The following is a 19,147-nucleotide window of genomic DNA, read 5'->3' on the forward strand; positions in this document are numbered from 1 at the left end:
TCTGAATTGGAAGCCTGAGAAGTAAGAGCAGCAGCAAGCAGACAGCTGAGAGCCTGATGTGGGGCTGCCTGGCCTGGTGTGCAGTGGAACTGCGCTGTGAAGCCCATCCGGACGGACAGACAGACGGACCGGTTACTCCGTCGCTTCCTGTGCGCTCCGTACCGCTCCCACTCGGAGCGTTTCCGTCCGGGGGACGCGTTATCGGACGGACCTTCCCTTCCCGGCCCGCCGCGATGTCGGCCGTGCTGCTGCTGCTTCGGGGCTCACGGCGGCTGCTGCCCGCGGCCGGGACGGGGCGGGTCGCTCCGGGCTCCGCGCCGCGCCGCGACAAGAAGCGTTGGGTCCGCGCTTACCTGGAGATGCAGCGGCTGCGGGAGGCGCCGCGCCGGCGGTGAGAGCCGCAGGGAGGGCGGGGGACGCTCGTGATGCCGGAGCCGCCTCGTTCTGACCGCGTTTCCTTTCGCCCGCAGCTCGGAGCGGCCCGGCTGGGATTACCACGCCGAGATCCAGGCGTTCGGACACCGCCTGCAGGAGAACTTCTCGTTGGAGCTCCTCAAAACCGCCTTCGTGAATTCCTGTTACATTAAAAGCGAGGAGGCGAAGCGCCGGGATCTCGGCGTGGATAAAGACGCCGTCGCCCTCAACCTCCGAGACAACGCGGAGCTGTCGGCCCGAGGGATGGAGTTCGCCCGTTCGTACCTGACGCGGAGCTTCGAGGCCGCCCATCCCCGCCTGCCCGCCCCGGGGGTGGCGGCTCTCGTGTCCTTCCTGACCGGGCAGCAGCTCGTGTCCTACGTGGCGCACAACCTGGCGCTGCACGACCTGGTGCTGTGCGAGGAGTTCCCTGCACCGCCGGCCGTGCTGCACAACACGTTCTTCGCGGTGGTGGGAGCTCTGCTGGGCAGCAGCGGGACTGAGAGAGCCGGGCTCTTCGTCAGGGTGCGCCGGACTTAGTGGTGTTCTCTGCTGATAGCAATAAGGGATGGTGTCGGTGGGGGGGAAAGGGCGAAGTTATAGGAAGAAAGGCAAAAAGTGTGTCTTACTCTGTTCCTTAGTGACCAGAGCCAGAGAGCTTGTTGGGTTCTTGCCCCAGAACAAAAAGGCTCAGGCTGCTCAGGTACATTAAGCCGTGCACTCCTATAACAGCAATGCCTTCCTATTTGCTATTGCTCATTAAGGAGCAGTGTTTCCCTCCACGTTTTATGCTACCTGTCAAACAATGAAGTGGTCCCATGTCAGATTACATATGCCTTCAATTTAAAAAAAAATTGCATGCTTTCATTTTAATTTCATATCAAACACACTGAGTTCATAAGTTCTGCACTCAGGAGCACAAAGATCCAAAGATCTTTTCATACTGGAACACTCAGTTAAACTGCAGCATAACAAGGTAGTTTGGACAGCTGTTGTCCTTTTCACTTACTGCTATGTTGGAATGGAGAAGTTATTAGCTAAAATGTCATTTGTGATACAAGGTGGGGTCTGTAAGAGCAAGCAGCAGTTACCAGACAAGACAGTGGTCAGAACAGGTGTAAATCACATGGGACTGTGTGGGACTTTCAGCTTCTGGCAGGACCCTGCAGCACGCAGCCTCTGTTTGGGTGTCCCTACAATCAGTGCTGAGTTGCTCAGCTCGCACTCAGAGCTGCCCACAGCACTATGAGCCCATCAGGCGGGTGCTGCGTTTTCAAGGGGAGCAGGTTGTCTTGGTGTGCACGCTGAGCAGCTCAGCCAGCAGAGCTCAGCAGCACCGACACCTCCCGGTCCTGCTCAGCCATGCTGTAGTGCTGAGGCAGTTTGGTTATTCCTTCCAGTTATCTGCTGTCAGGTGCATTAATTACTCGTATTGCTTTTGTTCACAGGCAGTAGGAGTTAGAGCTGTTGTTCCCGTTGACCTTAACTTCTAAATATTTTTCTGTTTAGGATTTTTTAATTCCCCAACTGATTGGAAAAGACCTGTTTGAGATCTGGGAGGTTGTAAATCCTATGGGTTTGCTGGTGGAAGAGTTGGCCAAGAGAAATATCGCTGCTCCAGAACCAAGAATTACCAGGCAGCTGGGGGTCAGCACGGTTCTGCCACTGTACTTCATTGGGCTGTACTGGTTAGTATGGTATTAATGTAAATGGTCTCTAGTTTCCATTGCTGAATATCCAATAGCTCCTCTTTGCAAGAAAAAAAACAGCAGGAATGTGTGTGCTGGTGCCTGTATGTAGAAATTACATGCAGTAGTGATAGACTGGGGGGAAACACATTTAGCAGCACTGACCCACGGTGTACAGCAGTGCTCAGGATTCTGATGAAAACGTTGTGTTTGCTTTTGTCCCAGTGATAAGAAGCTCATAGCTGAAGGGCCCGGGGAAACGCTGCTGGCTGCAGAGGAAGAAGCTGCTCGCGTGGCGCTGCGGAAGCTCTATGGGTACACTGAGAACAGGAGGCCGTGGGATTACTCGAATCCTAAAGAAGGATGGACAGCTGAAAAGGCCATCAGCAGCAACTAGATAACACAGACTGTTTCCAGTTTCTCTCAAGAATGAACAGCTTCTATGCTGAACTCAGACACCTTCAGGAGAGCAAAGTTCAGTTTGGTTTTCTGATGTCAAGTTCCTGGAATTTTCAAATTAAATATGGTTATAAGACAAATGAATTCTCTTTCTTATATATAATGTTTAATGTCCAGGCATTGTCCTCAACAGGGAAAGTTCCTTTATCTTCCTGAATGGATGTATTTTGGCCGAGAAGTGTAATGACAGGAGAAGGTTCTTAATGATGTTTAATAGCGTGTTCAGAATCTATAGAAAAAAGTGTCTTGTGTGCTTCCTTGGGACTGGTTCTGAGGTGCTGCTAATAAGATGAGTGGAACTTAACGTGCAGCGTTGGTCTGTGAGTTGTGTCTGGATCCATTTGTCCTTGGCCTGGTGAAAACGTAGAACGTGATGTCAGTGGGATTGATGCTGGTGGTCTGGTTTAAGAAAGCAAATGGCACTTAGCAGCTCTGACTGCTCAGGTGCAGCCTTGTCTTTTTTCTTTGCTGTACACATTGGTTTCTGTTACTGAATACTCTGCAAAGCAGAGTTGTTCATGTTGAAGTCTGTAACAAGGAAAACAAGGATTACGAGGGCTTGTGCTGAAAGAAATGAGAACGTCTCTGTCTGCTTTTCCACTGTCTCCAGGAACTTCATTCTTCACTGCTCTTTCAGACATTCATCTGACGCAGTGATGTGTCTGAGGCATTGGATTCAGTGAGATCTCTGTGGGCTTTAGTTGCACCCTCTGTAGCTCTCTTAATGGCTTTCAATGACTTCAGTTACACTTAGGTACCTCTGTAACATACCTCTGTAATGTTCCTGACTGAGCCCTCAAAGGAGAAAGTGACAGTGATGAAGGGAAGGAGTGTTTCTACCTTATCCCATTGCAGGCAGTGGTTTTATTTTGCATCTATGTGAAGGATGTGTGGCAGGGAATGGCCCCAGTCTGAGGCTGTGGCTGCTGAGCAGCTCAGTGGTGCATTGCAGGTGGTGTTTTCTGCTGCCCTGTGAATAAGGATGAGATCTGGCTCTGTTCTACTTGACTGAAACATTTTAATGAGTAGATTCAAGAGAGAAAGCTAAAAACTAACTAAAAACACCCAACTGATCACTATTCATGTGTGACTGTCATGTTTGTTACAACATACATCCTAAGCACATATAAAATGCTTCTGTGGGTAGACAGCAGCAAAACTTTTCGTCTGGCTTCTGGCATAGTAAACAAAATGGGTGAAAGTTTGAATATAAAGGAGTGCAGAAAGATCCATCACATGTAAAATACACCTAAAATTGCTTGTGTTAAGTTAAAAATTCCATCTAGGTAATCTGTTGTCACTTACGTAAGCGTAGCCAATAAGGTCACTGTATTCCAGGGGAATAAGAGCTGAAGCTGAAATAATTTTTGCTATTTTTAGTTTTCAGATTAGGTGTTTCTTTTACCTTTACCTATTTTAAAAGGACAGTTGTGATTTTTATTTATTTATTTATTTATTGCACATTCAAAGTTCGATCTTAATTATTATTATATTTGATAGCTCTAATGATTACTATTTGAAATGCCTCTATTTCAAGAGATGGAAGAAAAAAAAAGCAGTATGTTGGCAGTTCACCTTAAAAGAAAATTCAATATCTGCTTACTGTGGTCTCATAGTTTAGAATATGAGAATAAATGCTAGGAGAGGTGGATTGCTGCTTGCTGTGCTGGAAGGAAACTGCTTCGTGTGAGAGAAATGAGTGTATTGTGTTGTGTACATATGGAATGTTCTGAGCTCGGAGGGAAAAGTACTTTGGGGACAGGGAAAAAGGATTGTTTTCTATGAAGGTCTGAGTGGAAACTAAGGAGTTCTGTAGGTAAAGGTGACCTATTTTCAAGGTTCTCGTGGTCAGAAATGTGTTTGTTGTGGTATCTTTGCTTTACTTTCTGGCACCTCGGCATGCATTGCTACCTCAGTGATGTTAAATGATTGGTTGGATTTACAGAATGAAGCAGCTTCAAAAATAAGCCGAGAAAACTGCAGCTTTTTTTCTGCTGGAGACTATGGGATGGCCCAGCAGCTTTCTGGCCTGCAAAGTACTTTTCAGGCTGCTTGCACTGGTCCTGAGTACAAGTGCACTGACATCCCAGTGACTGTTCTTTCCTCAGAGAAGGCAGCGTATCAAGCAGCACGTCAGTAACTGCCTGATGGAAAAGAATCAGTTTGTTTTGCAACCCGCTGAACAACTCATTGTACAGGTAGTTGTTGCAGTTTATATTCATAAACTGACAGCAGATGGAAAAGGGCATTTTCTCTGGCACTGATGGAGTTTTGTAATAGGCTGACATGATCTCAAGTGTCAGCCAACCTCCATTATGTCTTCCTGTGTGCTACATTTGATCTGATGCAGATATTTGTTCAGCACTAATTTAAAATAGCCACGTGTGTTCTAACAGCTGCATCCTGACAGCAGTACAGATCTATCTGCTAAACCTTTCCTTTCTTCCTCACACTCTGGGTACCTCGTTGCTTGCAGCTGCAGCTTCCTCTGGTTGCAGTTACCTGAAGTTTTCCTATAATTTTCTGGAAATAAAAAAAGTCCAGAAACAATTGCTTGCATTTTAATCGTTGCTGTAACTGAAAGGCAGGAGATTAAAATACGACCACTTTACAGGTACCTCCCTGTTACTCTGGGGTTTGAAGTTGTCACTGGGAAGTTACAGCATTACTGACATTTCTAATACCGAGCTCTCTTACTTTTAACAATAAAGCACACATTTAGATAAGCTGCTCTGGCATTCGGGTGCTATAAAAAGCCATCAAGAAATCAAAACATCAAAAGATGTGTTCTCATTCTTTGGGAGGGAGGATGATGCCGTGCAGAGGTGATGGAGAAGCCCTACTTTTCCCTGTCCTTAACTTTAATAAGTTTTGTGGTAAACATTAAATGGGCTCAGAACTATTTTGTTGCTCATCTAAAATACACTTGGCTTTGAAGTTTAACATTAAGAGATGCCTTTACTGTAGAGAAACAGGCATCCAAGGACACGTTGTTTTTTATCTTTTCAAAATGATTCCACTGATCCAATGGCACCAGTTCCATGTGTTTGCCTTTTCAGCTTGCCTAAGAAATCGTGGGTAAGTTTGGAGAATGAAACCATCCCTAGTTGGTTGGTCAGCAGCCAGCTGCTATGGTGGACAGGTGCAGATTGGGAACAGAATCACAGCACTGAGGACTGTTGGTGGTTCTTAAATCATGGTGAGGCAGCAGCTTCATGTTCAGGTATGGCATGTGAACTGTACAGGTATGGTACGACTCTGAGGGACGTCATCAAGATAATCCATTGCCATCATAGCTAAGTTTAATGATTCTTCAGTCTCTAAACAGATGGTGCTCCAGACTGGAAGTAGTTCAGCCTTTTGCTCCCGCTGTTTCTCCTGGCAGCAACTGCAGAACCTGACTGTTCTGAGATGGAAATTAAAAACAGAGCCTTCCCTCAGCAGGTGCTCATTGCCACTTGTGCTCACTTGTTCTCAGACTTCATATACTTCATATAGGCAATCAAAATTAATTACATGCAATCTCTTTCTGTAGCCTATGGCTCAGGTGGAGGGGAAAAAAACCCCACTGGCAACTTTTCCACCTTGTAGAGAGAGGAAATACTTCTGACTGGTGTGTGTGGGAGGTCAGTGTGTGAAGGTTCTGAAAACTTTCTGCTCTCTCCTGCTTTTACCTGCTTTCAGGGAACGATGTCACCATTCACATAGCATCAATCAATCTATACCATCGCACTGAGATGGCAGTTTTGTGGAGGCACACCCAGATTTGTGATGGTGAAGTGAAGCAGGGGATGCTGCCAGGTCAAACAAATAACCAAGTCTAGCTACGTGGAAATTGTTGTGTGTTCTTTAAGGCTGAAGGAAGCGCAGTGGTGGAGAATCACTGTCCTATATTAAAACTAAACCTACAGTGAGAAAAGAATAACCAACAGATTACACGAAGGTGTGATTGTGCAGCCTGCTGCGGGGCTGGAGACACTGCTACTTAACTAAGGAACTGCTCGTGAAACTGAAGAAGTGTCTCAGGATCAGTGCGGTAACAGCATCAAGATTGAGTGGGGAAAGCCTGCCCACCACCAGGGGGCGATAACTCGCCTAGAAGTCCTGGTTTGGTCCGAGGAAGAAATTAAGTTGTTTTAATGATAATATTAAAAGAAAGAGCGAGGAGGTGCAGCTTCATCGCGGAAGTTACCGCAAACAAATATCGACGTTTAGGATTATTAACTAACGACATAATTCTGTAGAAATAACTCCAGTGTCAAAGAACATTTGAGGAAACCACTGGAGAAAACGACAACTTCGATTCTAATTGATAATTATTCTAACGATAATTGTTCTCTTAAAATTTCAATAATAGGAGCCGTGAATGTGTTTACAAAATGACCTTTTAGTCCCATCGGAAATAACATTGTTGCCTAACGTAAAACTCTGCATCTGAATGTTGCTTATTCCATTCCACAGACCTCCTGCATCAAGTAACAACTGTGACAATGAGCTCAGTACAACCACTTGGATAATCTGATCGTCCTTTCCTCACTAGGGGGCTAATGGCCTTAGATTTGAGTGATTTAAGTGTAATTTTCCATTCATTATACCAGAGTGCAGTTTTGTTTTTATGTTTCCTTTGCAGTGGAAATATTTGTTAAATATTTAATTCCTGCTCCAAATATCACAAGATGTTATTGCAGCACGTTTTCAGGCAGGCAGGCATGTTGATTGTTTGATTTTGTTTTACTTTAAATGGTAACTGAAGGCACAGGGCACTGTGGGCAGGGCTCAGCACCTGCTCTATCTTCTGCTTGCATCTGTGCTTGTCACGGCGAGGCCATTATCTGCCTGCACACACGTATATGCAGGGTGGGAAGATGTAAGCTGCAGGGCGGTTGTGGCATCCAAGCAGTGTTAGAAACTGGTCAAGAATACACTGAATATGCAAAACTTGAAGGCTGGCCCTTAAGTGGTGAAGTACAGAGGACTGAAACAATGCGTGGAGGGCTGGGATGTAAACGGAAACTTGTATATTCATAAAGCAGACCTTGGTAGTTCAGGAATGTTAGTGTAAACTCAGGGAGCTCTGGGGAATTATACTGATGGTGTCAGAATTCCAAGCAGTTACAAGGGACTTGATTAAAAACCATAAGCTGTAAGAAATACTGCACTGCCTAATGGCTTCTCAAATACTTTTGATTCCATATTTGTGAGGGTTTATTAACAGCCAGGTTCATTTTGCTGCTTATTTTCTCCATCCACAGTACCATGAGGGGTGGGGGAGCTTGCTTAGTTTCTTCCTCTTGCTTAAAAACCTCTTGTTTGCTGTATTTCTCCAATTTCTGTGTCAATAAGGCAGGGTTTGGCTCACAGTGGATGTTATCCCAAATTTCCCAGTCGTGGTGCTGCTTCAGAGTATCTGTTCATTCTTTTCCATTAAATACATTGTCCACAAACTGAACTGAAAAGCCGGACCAAAGGAAGGTTTTGTTCTGACCATTCCAGTTCCCATCAGATAGAACATCATGCTTTTAAGTACATATACATATTAATTTACTTAAGCAGTTAAGCATTACATTTTAAATTATTTTTGTTATGCCATGAAGAAAGCTTCCATTTCATATCAAGTCATTTAAGTCATGTGCTGATGGGCGTTTTTCCCTTTCCTCCTTGTTCAGTTTTTCTGATCAGCAAACACCTTCAAGATCTGCTTTCTTAATTGAAAGTTGCATACATTGTTTCAAAGAGACCCACCAGTCGTTGCCACTCAACTGTAGAATATATTCTTGCAATAAACGCTATTTAAGCTGCTTGCAGCACCAGCTATGACTTGCAGTATTGATGAGAGTCAGTTCAAGGAGAGGAACTGAAGGTGCTTTTGTGCTTTACAGCAGAATGTACAAGAGGCCCAAATGGCAGGGATTTACTTTTCACCTTAAATCAATCATTTTAAAAAGCAATTTGAGGGTTTGCCCTTCTGCTTTGAAACTAAATAACACAGAATCTGCTAAAATATCATTAGTCTTAGCAGTATTGCCACCGTGTACGGGTTGAGATTAGGTTTCTCCAGCAAAAAATCTCCCATAAGAGGCTGCCTGCAGTTACCAAGGATTATCTGTATGTATTCACCCCAACTGCATTTAACCTTTACTACATTCTCCAGGGGATTTTAATTTTCTGTGCATCTTGTTAGTGTACTTCTAACTTGTTAATGCTGACAGTTGCAAAGCCCTTTTCACTTGTCCTCCTTGAATTATAGAACTGCAGTTTGGATGTAATCAGTTCTCAGGGATTCATGAAAAATTCTTGATAGTATCTCGGTTTTAATACTTACAGTAATAAAAAGCATTACAGTAAATTTGAAGCATCAAGATTGCTTTGATCAGTCTACATCTAAAGTTCTTTTTGTAATCTAGGTGACTGAAGAACTGAATTTTCCCATGTTTGTGTTATGTGGCTTATTCTCTTTCAGTCTGACATCTGAAAGCTCTGTTCCCCAGGTTTCCTTGTCTCAAGTCCATGTCCATCATCATTACTTTGCACTGCAATATTGTTTTTTGCCTTACTTCAACTCTTCAACTCTAAATGGATGCTTACGTGACTTTTAGTCTTCTGCTCCTGTACGTGGATTGGTTCACTGCAGTGTACAAGATGCCTTATTCATCAGGCAAAATAAACACACCGCTACATTGGAGTCACAGATTTACCAGCATTGTGCTTCAGACAAAGAGAATACATGGTAGGTATTTTGTGCCTTGTCATGGCATGTTAGACCCGGCTCACTTTTTCCCTCATTTCTTACCTTTTTGACTTTCTTTATATATTCCAGTGAACTTAACCTTCTGCTTTCTTGTGGCACCACAGGCCTGCGGCTCTAAGGTAATACAAGACCTGGAGAATTACCAGATGTTGGCCCTGTTTTCTGCAGGTAGACCCCAGTTGTACACACTGCTTCAGCCTACTCACAGAAGTAAAACCTGTTCTACAAATTAACATTCAATTGGTATTTTTTGGAAAGAATTAAAATTCTAGGAAAGTCTGCAGCAGAACACAGGAATTTGGTACAGCACAGAAAACAGGTTGGAAATAGTACTTCTCTCTGTTCTAACTTTGCATGTCTCTCAGTGAAGATGCTTGTCAGACTGCCTCTAATTCTTTTTACCAAATCTAAGATGCTAAGTTAGACTTGGTAAAAATATAAATAAATACAAAATGCAAAATGAAACCAAATGAGACAGCACTAACTGATAGTAGTTTCCACAAATTAGACTGACTAATGAATAATTTAGATTCATTAGTGGAGAGGAACAAAGGCCTCTCTTCACTCTCGTGGGGGTTTTGCAGAAAACAGGCAGGAAATGCTCATCGTCAAGTAGGAAAGGTACTGAAGAATAGAACTTGAAAATACACTGGGCTTTAAATACAAACCTCATTCATGGCTCACAAAATAACTTGTGTCATATAAAGATTAACGTGACAATTAAGTTGTTGCTGTTCAAAGAGCTGGGAGAGCATATCCTGGCTTATTGGTTTGGATAGCTGAATAATAAAGAAATTGTTGGTTTGGACAGAACCTAAACATATCTCTTTCCCCTCTAGTTTTGAACCAAGAGTTAAATTGTCTTTCCATCTCCAAGGCATCTTTCAGCTCTTTCTCTCCCAGTTCACTCATTTGCTTCCTTCCAGCTGTATAGATATCACTTCCACAATCTCTTTTTCTACCGACAGGCCCTAGGCTGCCTTGTACATTGCGTGTGCTCCCATGGGCAGGCCCAGTAAGTGGATACTATGATATGGCTCACCATTACTTTTCTATTGTTTACAGGATCACGTGTGAATATAATTCTCTTTCAATTTAAAGGGCCCCACTGCTTCTGTGGGAGGCTCCTCTGGAAGGCCACGTGATGTGAATGTTTTTCAGCTGCACCCACGGTGCAGTTTGTCAAGTGTCACTCAGCTGCAGGAACTTACGGAGTAATGAAAAATGAAAACAAGCCAAATCAAAATTAGTAATAAGAACATTGACTACGCCCTAAAAATAAGGAAAATTGACTTTAAGGATGAACTTAAAATACCTCACGTACAAGATGTTCCTTTGACAGATGATTTGCCTTCACTGCAACTGTACATAGACATGTTCTTTCCACTGCCCAGTCTGTGATTACAACCGGGAATGTGATCTTGTGCACTTAAGGCACGATGGAAACTCAAGAACTGTGTCAAACAAAGGGGTGAGGTTGAAATATTGATAATCTTTCAACATCGCTGACCAAGATGGGAAGCACAAAGAGAATCGGGACTTCTGAGCTATTCATATTGCTCATTAAATTTAGAAAATAAAAAACTTCTTGGACTTCAGCATGGGTTGCTAGGCTGGATCACACCATGAAGTGGGACAATCCCGTGCTCAGTCATCTCCCACATCATAACAGTTCTACACTGAAGGAACTCTTACATCTTAGGACAAACTGGAAAGGTCTCCCACTAAGTGCCCCCAGGAGGGCACAGTGCTCAATTGACCACTGTTAGCAAATCTTAAATAGAACAGAAGCTACTAATCCTTCTGAACAAACCTCCGGACAGCTAAAATTAGGAACAGATTTATTATTTTTTTTACCCTGTTGATGGGTATACAATTTTTGGTGCTTTATGAGAACAAAGCCAAAGTAGAGGAAGAAGAAAGTATAAGGAAAGCACTTTTATGTGAGAAATGAAAATTAGTTAAATTGAAGTAGTGAATAGTGAAGAGAAAAAGAGATAAGTGTACAAAGTAGCAGTGCCACGTGGGAGTCTACCAAAGAAATCTCAGGCCTTCCCATAGCTGAACTTCATTTAGATTCAACTGAACTGCATTGAAATAGATATAACTCAAGCAAAGTTTCAATATATATTCAAACATTCCATTCAAACAACTTAGAAAAATAATTTAGGAAGATGAATGGCTGTAAGAAGCTCATCTAAATGACCAGTTACAGCACAGCCTTCATTCTTAGTAATTATCACCAAGAAAGAAGACAAACACAAAGAGACTTAAGGCTTTTCTACGTCTGATGTCAACCTCTTGCATTAACTTTAGAAGGACATTATATGTTTTTACAATCCTCTTCATCAAACTCGTTGGGTTTGTTCAGATAAGGAGAAAAAAAAAACTAGTTTACATTGCAGCTAGAAGGGCATGTGTCTTGCTATTAACTCCTGATACCTGAGCCTACACAGCTTTGATCTCTCACACTTGAACACTGTAAAAGATTTTTGGTTAACACATACGTTAATGCATGAAGAAATAAATGGGAAGGAGCAGATGAAAGACTAATTGCTTTTTGATCATATATATGCATATATATATATGTTATCTTTATACTTCCCACTTTTCTTCTAGCTCTTGTTTTTCTGCCTCTTTCCCCATGCTTTCAAACTCCTCCATGTCATCCTGAGAGCCAGTACATTTGCTTTGAATCTCAGGCTACCATTCCTGCGGTGCCTAAAATGTATCTACTCATGAACAAAAAGATGCTGCTTAAATAAAATCACATGCAAACACACAAACTGATGCTCAGCTGACTGAACTTTTAACAGAGCAAATCAGTGAACGTTCTCAGAAAGCTCCTCATATCCAAATCTTGCAGTGGCAGTTTACCACAGATGCAATACACCTAATCCCAGGATTAATTTTGTATACCCATCAGTAGCGAAGCAAGATGGATTTAATAGCCCATTAGTCTTTCAGCATGATAATTTCCACATCACTTAGCCTGCTGGGTTAATTGCTTTAAAATGGATATTACTGACCTCAATCCTAGTGACAAACAGGATGTCTTATTCATCTCCCAGATGTACATTCTTAGACACTTGTTTCTTTTGGTCCTGACAATAAGTGCCCCAGATTATATACTCATAAATTATAATTTATACCCTATTAGCCCATATTTAAGGGATTACTGAAGCCATGTCTTTCAGAAATTGCTGGGCTAACATTTAAGTTTGGGTGCTGTCTTCTTTTTCTTTTTTTTCTCCTTTTAATATAAACAGAAATGGTTTAAGTGTAAGAATCCATTGTTTCACCTTCTGTTAATAAATTAATGTTGATGCTGAATGCTGCAGCAGGTGCAGCAGGGATTAAGCACTTTCAGAAAACAGCTGGCCAGTAGATTTCCAACCACAAAAGCATAAGTACAGTCATTAGAAGGAGAGAACCAAGAACAAATTTGGACACAGAATTAGGAAAGGAAATTAAGGTCCTAGGGCTAGAAAAATGGATCAGGTAACAGAAAATCAAATAGTAAAGCTGAACAGTAATTTTTGTTTTAATTATTATTATTTGTCTGTATCATTTCTGCTCTTAGTAATTGAGAGAAAAAATATGATTCACCTGCTTTGAGGAAAGTAACCCTAGCTGTGATCAGTCAAACACAGGGAAGAAAAGCACAAGTTACTCATTGCTTCTGTGGGGAGATGGAACAGGGGGAAATTTGATGTAGCTATTCTCCTGGTCTAACCTGGCTTTATGAGACACACAATAGAGAGGGTCAACGCTATTTAAAAAGTGATTTCTAATGAAACAATGCTTAAAATGTCATTTAGCTTCTAACATGAGCCCATCTCGGTGCTGGCCACAAATAACATCTCAATAGTTTCTTCATGAAACAAATCAAAGCTTGTTCTAGTGTAATATGAAATTTGGTTTACTCTTCTTACTAAACTTTGCAATTGACTTGAACAGGGCTGAGATTTTTCCTGTGAGTTCCATTCTATGCATCAATGGAAATGAAAACTTCAGTAACAGTTGCATCATTTTTATTATTAACTGCTCCCATGTGATATTTATGACATAAGCAAGCAGAGCTGAACATTTTCCCCTCAGTTACAAAGCACCTCTGACACTCTGTCAATGGTTTGTGGGCTGGTTCTCATTGAAACGAAACTGAACTTGTATGCAGCAATCCCTGCTAGCACAGGTCTTTTAGCCAGTCACTGCTCTCTCTCCAAAGTATTTTCCAAGAAATAGACCTTGATTTCTAACCTTTAAACCTATTATTTTTCTTCTGAATTTAGGTCATTTGCTTGAGGTCATTGAGGCCACTGAAAAAATCTCCAGTGTTTCAAAGCATGTTTCAAAGCAGGCAACAAAATGAGACCTTCTGAATAATATCAGCATTTCAGAGAGAGGTTAGAATTTAGATAAGTGAAAATTTGTTTATTCCAAGACTGGGTATATTCTGTATTTACTTCAAGAGCTCCATTTATGCACTTGTATCTATGTAGTGATTTAGTGATGCTTGTTTTTCACTGAGAGGCTCCTGCCACCTGCATTAGGAATGTTTCAGATCAGTTCATTACACCCTTGGACTGGCTGATCAGCTCATGTAAATTAGCAGCTCCAGAGAAATCAGAGGAATGCCAAACTACTGATACTGAACACTAGGCCTGGATAACCAACCGAGCCAAAACAACCAACCAGCCAAACAAAACTATGAGGAAAATTCAAACTATGAGGAAAACAGAGCAAATCAGATCTTGCTCACACAGGCCTTACGAATTCCACATTACACTAGATACTGATGTCAGAGGTCCAAGATCTGACCATAAATACACAGCATGGGGAACCATTAAAGCTTACCATGTGTAGCATTGCCAGGTGTTTTCGCAAACTGAGTTACAAAATAAATCAGATGGATAGTTGTTCTTCCTTTGGAAGTATTTTGCACTGGAGGCGTTCCTTCGGATGTCTCTATAGATGACAACTTTGTAGCTTAGAGGCAGCTCTGAGCTTAGGCCAGAGCCAAGGGTTTCTCAAGAGTGGGAATAGTTACATGTGACCATTAGCTCCTTCCCTTCCAAGGGGAAAGCGTCCAGTTGGAAAGTGAATCTCGCAAAGGGAAACTGTGCATGTCTGACGCCAGTAACAAAAAAACAAGAGATAGATGACAATGTTCTGCCCACAACTGCTTGGTGAAAAACTCAGCGTGGATGTTGGGCGAAAAAAAATCTCGTTATAAGAAGTGGAGAGGCAGTGGATTGGGGTGGTGGGGTCACCGTCCTGCAGGTGTGGAGATGTGGCACTGAGGGACGTGGTCAGCGCAACCATAACGGTCGCGCCTCACTACGGAGCGGGCGAGGAGGGAGCAGCCTCACGATGAGGGAGCATCTCCTCACGATGCAGCGCGTCGCAGCCAAACCCTCTGTTTTATTGAGGTTTTCCTACTGAGGTTCTCCACAGAACCGCCCTCTCCCTCACGCCGTCCCGCTGGGTCACTCCGGGTAACGCAGCCCCGCCGGCGGTGCCACCCCCACCCCGGGGTCGGGCTCAGAGGCGGGATGGAGTGAGTCCTCCCAGCCGCTAGGGGGCGCTGCAGCCGGCGGGTACGCTCGGCCCCGCCGCTCCGCCGCCGCCATCTCGTTGCCTGATCTCATAAAGGTGTCGCGCAGGTTCCGCCTGGACTCGTCGTCATTCTGCCGCCCCGGGCCCGGCGCCGCCGCCGGCCTCTAAAGCGCCCGTTGCCCTCGGCCAGGCGCGGCTCGGCCCCTCCTTCTTCCTCCCCCTCCCTTCCCTTCCTCCTTCTCTCGCGGTGCCTCCAGCCGTCGTGAGCGGCCGCTGCGCACCCACCCCGGTTCAGCGTCGGGCGCCGGTCGCCCTCCCCGCCCCTTCCTGCTCTTCCTTCCCCCCGCCCCTCACCCCTCCCCGCTCCGGGCTCGTCTCCCGCCGGCCGGGCCCCGGAGCGCCGCCGCCGTTGTGGTGTGAGCGGGGCCCGGCGCCGTGCCGGGCCGTCCCCTCGCCGGCGGGGCCATGGCCGCGAGCGCCAAGCGGAAGCAGGAGGAGAAGCACCTGAAGCTGCTGCGGGAGATGAGCAGCCTGCCGCCCAACCGCAAGTGCTTCGACTGCGACCAGCGCGGCCCCACCTACACCGACATGACGGTGGGCAGCTTCGTGTGCACCTCCTGCTCCGGCATCCTGTGAGTGCGGGCGGGCGGCGGGGGCTTTCGGGGCGGTCCCTCGGTTGTAGGCGGCCCGGCCGTCGCAGGGTGACCTCGGCTCCGGCTCGGCCTGGCTGCGGCTCCGGGCTGCCGGTGACGCGGAGCTCTCCGCGCGGTGCTGCTCCCGGGCCGGGCCTTCCCTGCGCCGGGCTCGCTCGGCCACGTCGGACGGCGAACGGCTCAAGGCTGCCCGGGGGAGGCGGCCGGGAGGTTGTACGGGGCTGGAAGTCCGCCCCCCCCGGCAGCGGGCAGCGGCTCGGTGGTTCCTAGCGGCTGTGTGTGGCCTTGGCTTTATCCTGTCCAGAAGGTGTTCTCATGCGCTTAGGAAGCGTAAGCGTTTTGCTCCCGTATTGGGGGCGGGGGAGCGGCAGCAGAACGGACCCCTGAGCGTGGCTGGAGACGTAATGAAGTGTCCGCAGAAGCGTTCTCCGATCGAGAGGACACGCGTGGCCCAGCCGCCCGCTTTCATGACGTGAAAGATATGGGCGGACGAACCCTGTTGTGAATACTGTGTTTTTGGCATTGAAAAATCATCACCCAGTGTTAGATCACCAGTTTGGCCTTTTATACATCAATTATGCTTGCCATTAGTTTGGGGCAACTCTATGCTGTAGCTAGGAGGTTAATCTCTGGCCTCAGCAGGTTTAATAGGATTGATCAGAAAAAAAAAAAATTGACTTTTATAAATCTTTCATTACTTCATGCGAACTTTACATGTAATTCTGACAAAGGAATTGGTTCTGATGAAGGAGATTGCATTTTTTCCTGTTCCTCATTCCTGCACAGGCCTCCCCCTCCTTCTCCCCTTCCCACCCTTCCTCCTCCTTGGAGCACATATGAAATCAAACTGGTGGAGATCAGTCAGTTCAGAATTGCAGTTCGTGTCATCAGGATGTCAGTTACATACACATAAGTTGGAGGAAAAAGCTACTGACTTCATTGTTAGTGTTTGCTTAGTTAACTCTGTTTGCTTGTTTGTGTTTCTGTGGCATTGACCAGGATCAAAGAATTGGCTTTAGTATGTTGGAGGATACGTATTTTTGTTTGTAAGGGTTTGAGTTTGTAAAACACACGTAGGAACCTCAACAAAGTTCTGTCCCTGACTAAGAAGGACAGGGTTCCTCTTGTAGGTCCTTCAAGTAGTCTGATGTTTTAGAACAAAGTTGCTAATTATAATGAGACTCAGAACAAAGCAGACATGTAAGTTCTGTGCTGAATTCACATGGAACAAACTGCCTTTTATACAACTTAGGCTTGGTTTTTTCCCCTTGCTTTGTGTAGACTTTTTGCACAGGCTTGATGCAAATACAGAAAATACATTCAGGTTGGGAAGCTGAAAAGAGACTCTTGATTTTGATGTACACATGGCACTTAATCAGCCAGCCCTGGCTATTGTTTACTCTGTTAGCAAACTGTTATTTGTGCTGGCATGTGAAACTATTTTAAGCTACTGCACAGAGCTTATTTAATGGCTGCACATGTTCTTACTGGTTAAACTGTCAGCACGACTAAAGTGCTCGATGAGAATATTCTTTATTTTTCAGGCCGCTTAATTTTAAGATATATATCGTGAGTGCTGCTGAGATGTTGAGTGTGGCTTTGGGAGGATTTGTTCCTTCTGTCTGTTGGCTCTGATGTTTGGCCCTTTAATGTCCCTAGTCAATTTACAGTAACATGAAGAACATACATGCAATGAAACAGCAAGCAAGCATGGGCGGTTGTCCCTTGCTGTTAAGTTAGCTCTCACTTAGTTGCTAGTGTGCTTAAACAAAGTAAGCCTTGACTGAAAGACACTTATTATCAATTGGTGTTTTGTTAGAATGTTATTATCTTATTCTAAACACACAGTGTTTCTATTTAAGTGTTTTTTTTATTTTTTTTTTTATTCTTTAGTTCTTATAGCTAGTAACACTGATGCTTAAAGAGAGTGAAGGACTGTTTAGAGGACTTCAAGTTTTCTACTGAAATAAAATTGTGTTCCCTTCATATAGACATGGAAGCACTTTCATGAATTGCACATGCAGATCATATATCCTTAGAACCTCAGCAGTGGGATGTTTGTCTTAGTAATGAGACAGCATGGAGATGGACAAGGCCTCCCTCATCACCAGAGACTGCTTGGTTTGTTTTTTAAACATTTCTTCAGACTACTTGTTTATTTCCAAATGTTTTTCAATGGAGAGTTCCACAGCACAGGGAAGAAACCACGTAATGGCAAATGAGTGTAAAAGTCCTGCTGCTTCTGTAGTTCGTAATGGCTGCTTGCATTCTGCTTCATAATACTTGCTTTACTGTAAGGCTTTAATATTATTATTACTTGGTCTTGTATGCTATGTGAATGACTTTCATTGCTTCCTGTTTTAATTAACTTTTTTTCTAGTCTGGTACAGGAAGTATTCTTGGAGTAAGTAGACTGGTTTTTTCAAGGGCAAAGTGCCCAGTGCAAGATTAAAAGACTGATAGTTAACGAGTCTCCTTCAGAAAGGTTACTCAGTGAATTCTAATGTGTGGTTGCTGACATCAGTATCAACTTCAGCAGGTGTGTTGTTCTAGATACAGGTCTAAACTTTAGAAGTCTGATATCTGGATAGACTTTTTTTTTGTGAGTTTTCTGAGGCGTTTATTCAGTCTATTCAAACCCAAAGCCTTCATGTGGGATCCATCATTAATTTCTAGTCATTTCTGCTCTGTAGAGAGATATTCTGTGTATAGAGTGGTATCGACACAGTCTGTGACTAGGTCTGGCTTTAAGAAAACCATGACTGTTAAGTGCTTTTAAAAGAGTCTGACTGGCTTGATCAAGTGCTGCTGAATATGAAGAACAAATGAGTTTAAGGAGGTCTGTTTCTGACTTAAATGCTGAAGGTGAAGCATTCCAAGTTAGTTATCTGTAATACAGTGGAGATCCTTTTCCGTAATATGCAGGGCTTAAGTTTTCCCATCAGGTTGAGTTTACCAGAGTAAAGTCCGAGCTGCACGAAATAGAGAATACAGGAGAAAGTTCATGTGCAGTGGTTTGAGTAGTGGCTTCATGTTGAAATACCTCTGCTTGTCCCCTTGTTTAATTGCTCTTTATATGGAAGAAAAGCAGCATGCAATCCTGGAAACTGTGCCTAGTGTGTGTGTTGGAGAAGAATGTAACATGTGTAGAAATATACAAATCATCATTTTTTCCCTGTTGTGGGAGGAAATGCTATATGGGAGCACTCTTGTCAGGTCAGGAATCAGGCTGCTGCTAAACTAGAAGGTTTTTCTTTGTTATAACAATGTTGGCAGATCCTTTTGGTTTGAGAAAAGTCCATTGGGGTACAAGTTTGTGTTTGGTGGTGATGTCTAGTGTGGTGTTGGATGCCATAGTGTATCATGCTGATAGCAACATCCTCTCTTTGTCTTTATCACATGCTGTTTTGTCTTGTTTCTCAGCTGTCTCTGACTTTGCCTTCAAGCACCTACTCCTGGTTATCACAAATTAAGGTGTTTGTAAATTCTTGAACAAAAGATTACCTGTCTAAGAGTCCACTTCTGGTTCAGTACTGCAGAAGCTCTTGGTGTAACCTTGTCTGGTGGGTAGCTTTTCTAAAAGCTTGCTGATGTGATCATCTGGACTCCTCTCCTACCCTTCCCCT

General features: G+C 44.0%; 2 protein-coding genes across 12 annotated transcripts in view; both read left to right on the forward strand.

Moving 5' to 3' along the window:
- Positions 1-192: 192 nt before the first annotated feature.
- MRPL44 (mitochondrial ribosomal protein L44) lies at positions 193-2,865 on the forward strand. The gene is made up of 4 exons (XM_015871388.2): positions 193-391; positions 471-939; positions 1,924-2,102; positions 2,328-2,865. Exons 1-4 carry the CDS (start codon positions 234-236, stop codon positions 2,497-2,499), a joined length of 978 nt encoding a protein of 325 aa, XP_015726874.1. The 5' UTR covers positions 193-233; the 3' UTR covers positions 2,500-2,865.
- A 12,084-nt stretch (positions 2,866-14,949) lies between these two features.
- AGFG1 (ArfGAP with FG repeats 1) overlaps positions 14,950-19,147 on the forward strand; it is a 35,650-nt gene continuing 31,452 nt past the window's right edge. For 5 of the 11 annotated variants that reach the window (XM_015871357.2, XM_015871358.2, XM_015871367.2 and 2 more), the window contains exon 1: positions 14,950-15,500. In XM_015871357.2, the coding sequence (XP_015726843.1) occupies positions 15,334-15,500 (167 nt within the window). In that variant the 5' untranslated portion in view covers positions 14,950-15,333. The remainder of the gene's footprint in view (positions 15,501-19,147) is intronic. The other 6 variants (XM_015871359.2, XM_015871360.2, XM_015871365.2 and 3 more) reach the window with 3 other exon arrangements.

The sequence above is a fragment of the Coturnix japonica genome, chromosome 9, assembly GCF_001577835.2.
Source record: "Coturnix japonica isolate 7356 chromosome 9, Coturnix japonica 2.1, whole genome shotgun sequence".
Lineage (NCBI taxonomy): Eukaryota > Metazoa > Chordata > Aves > Galliformes > Phasianidae > Coturnix > Coturnix japonica.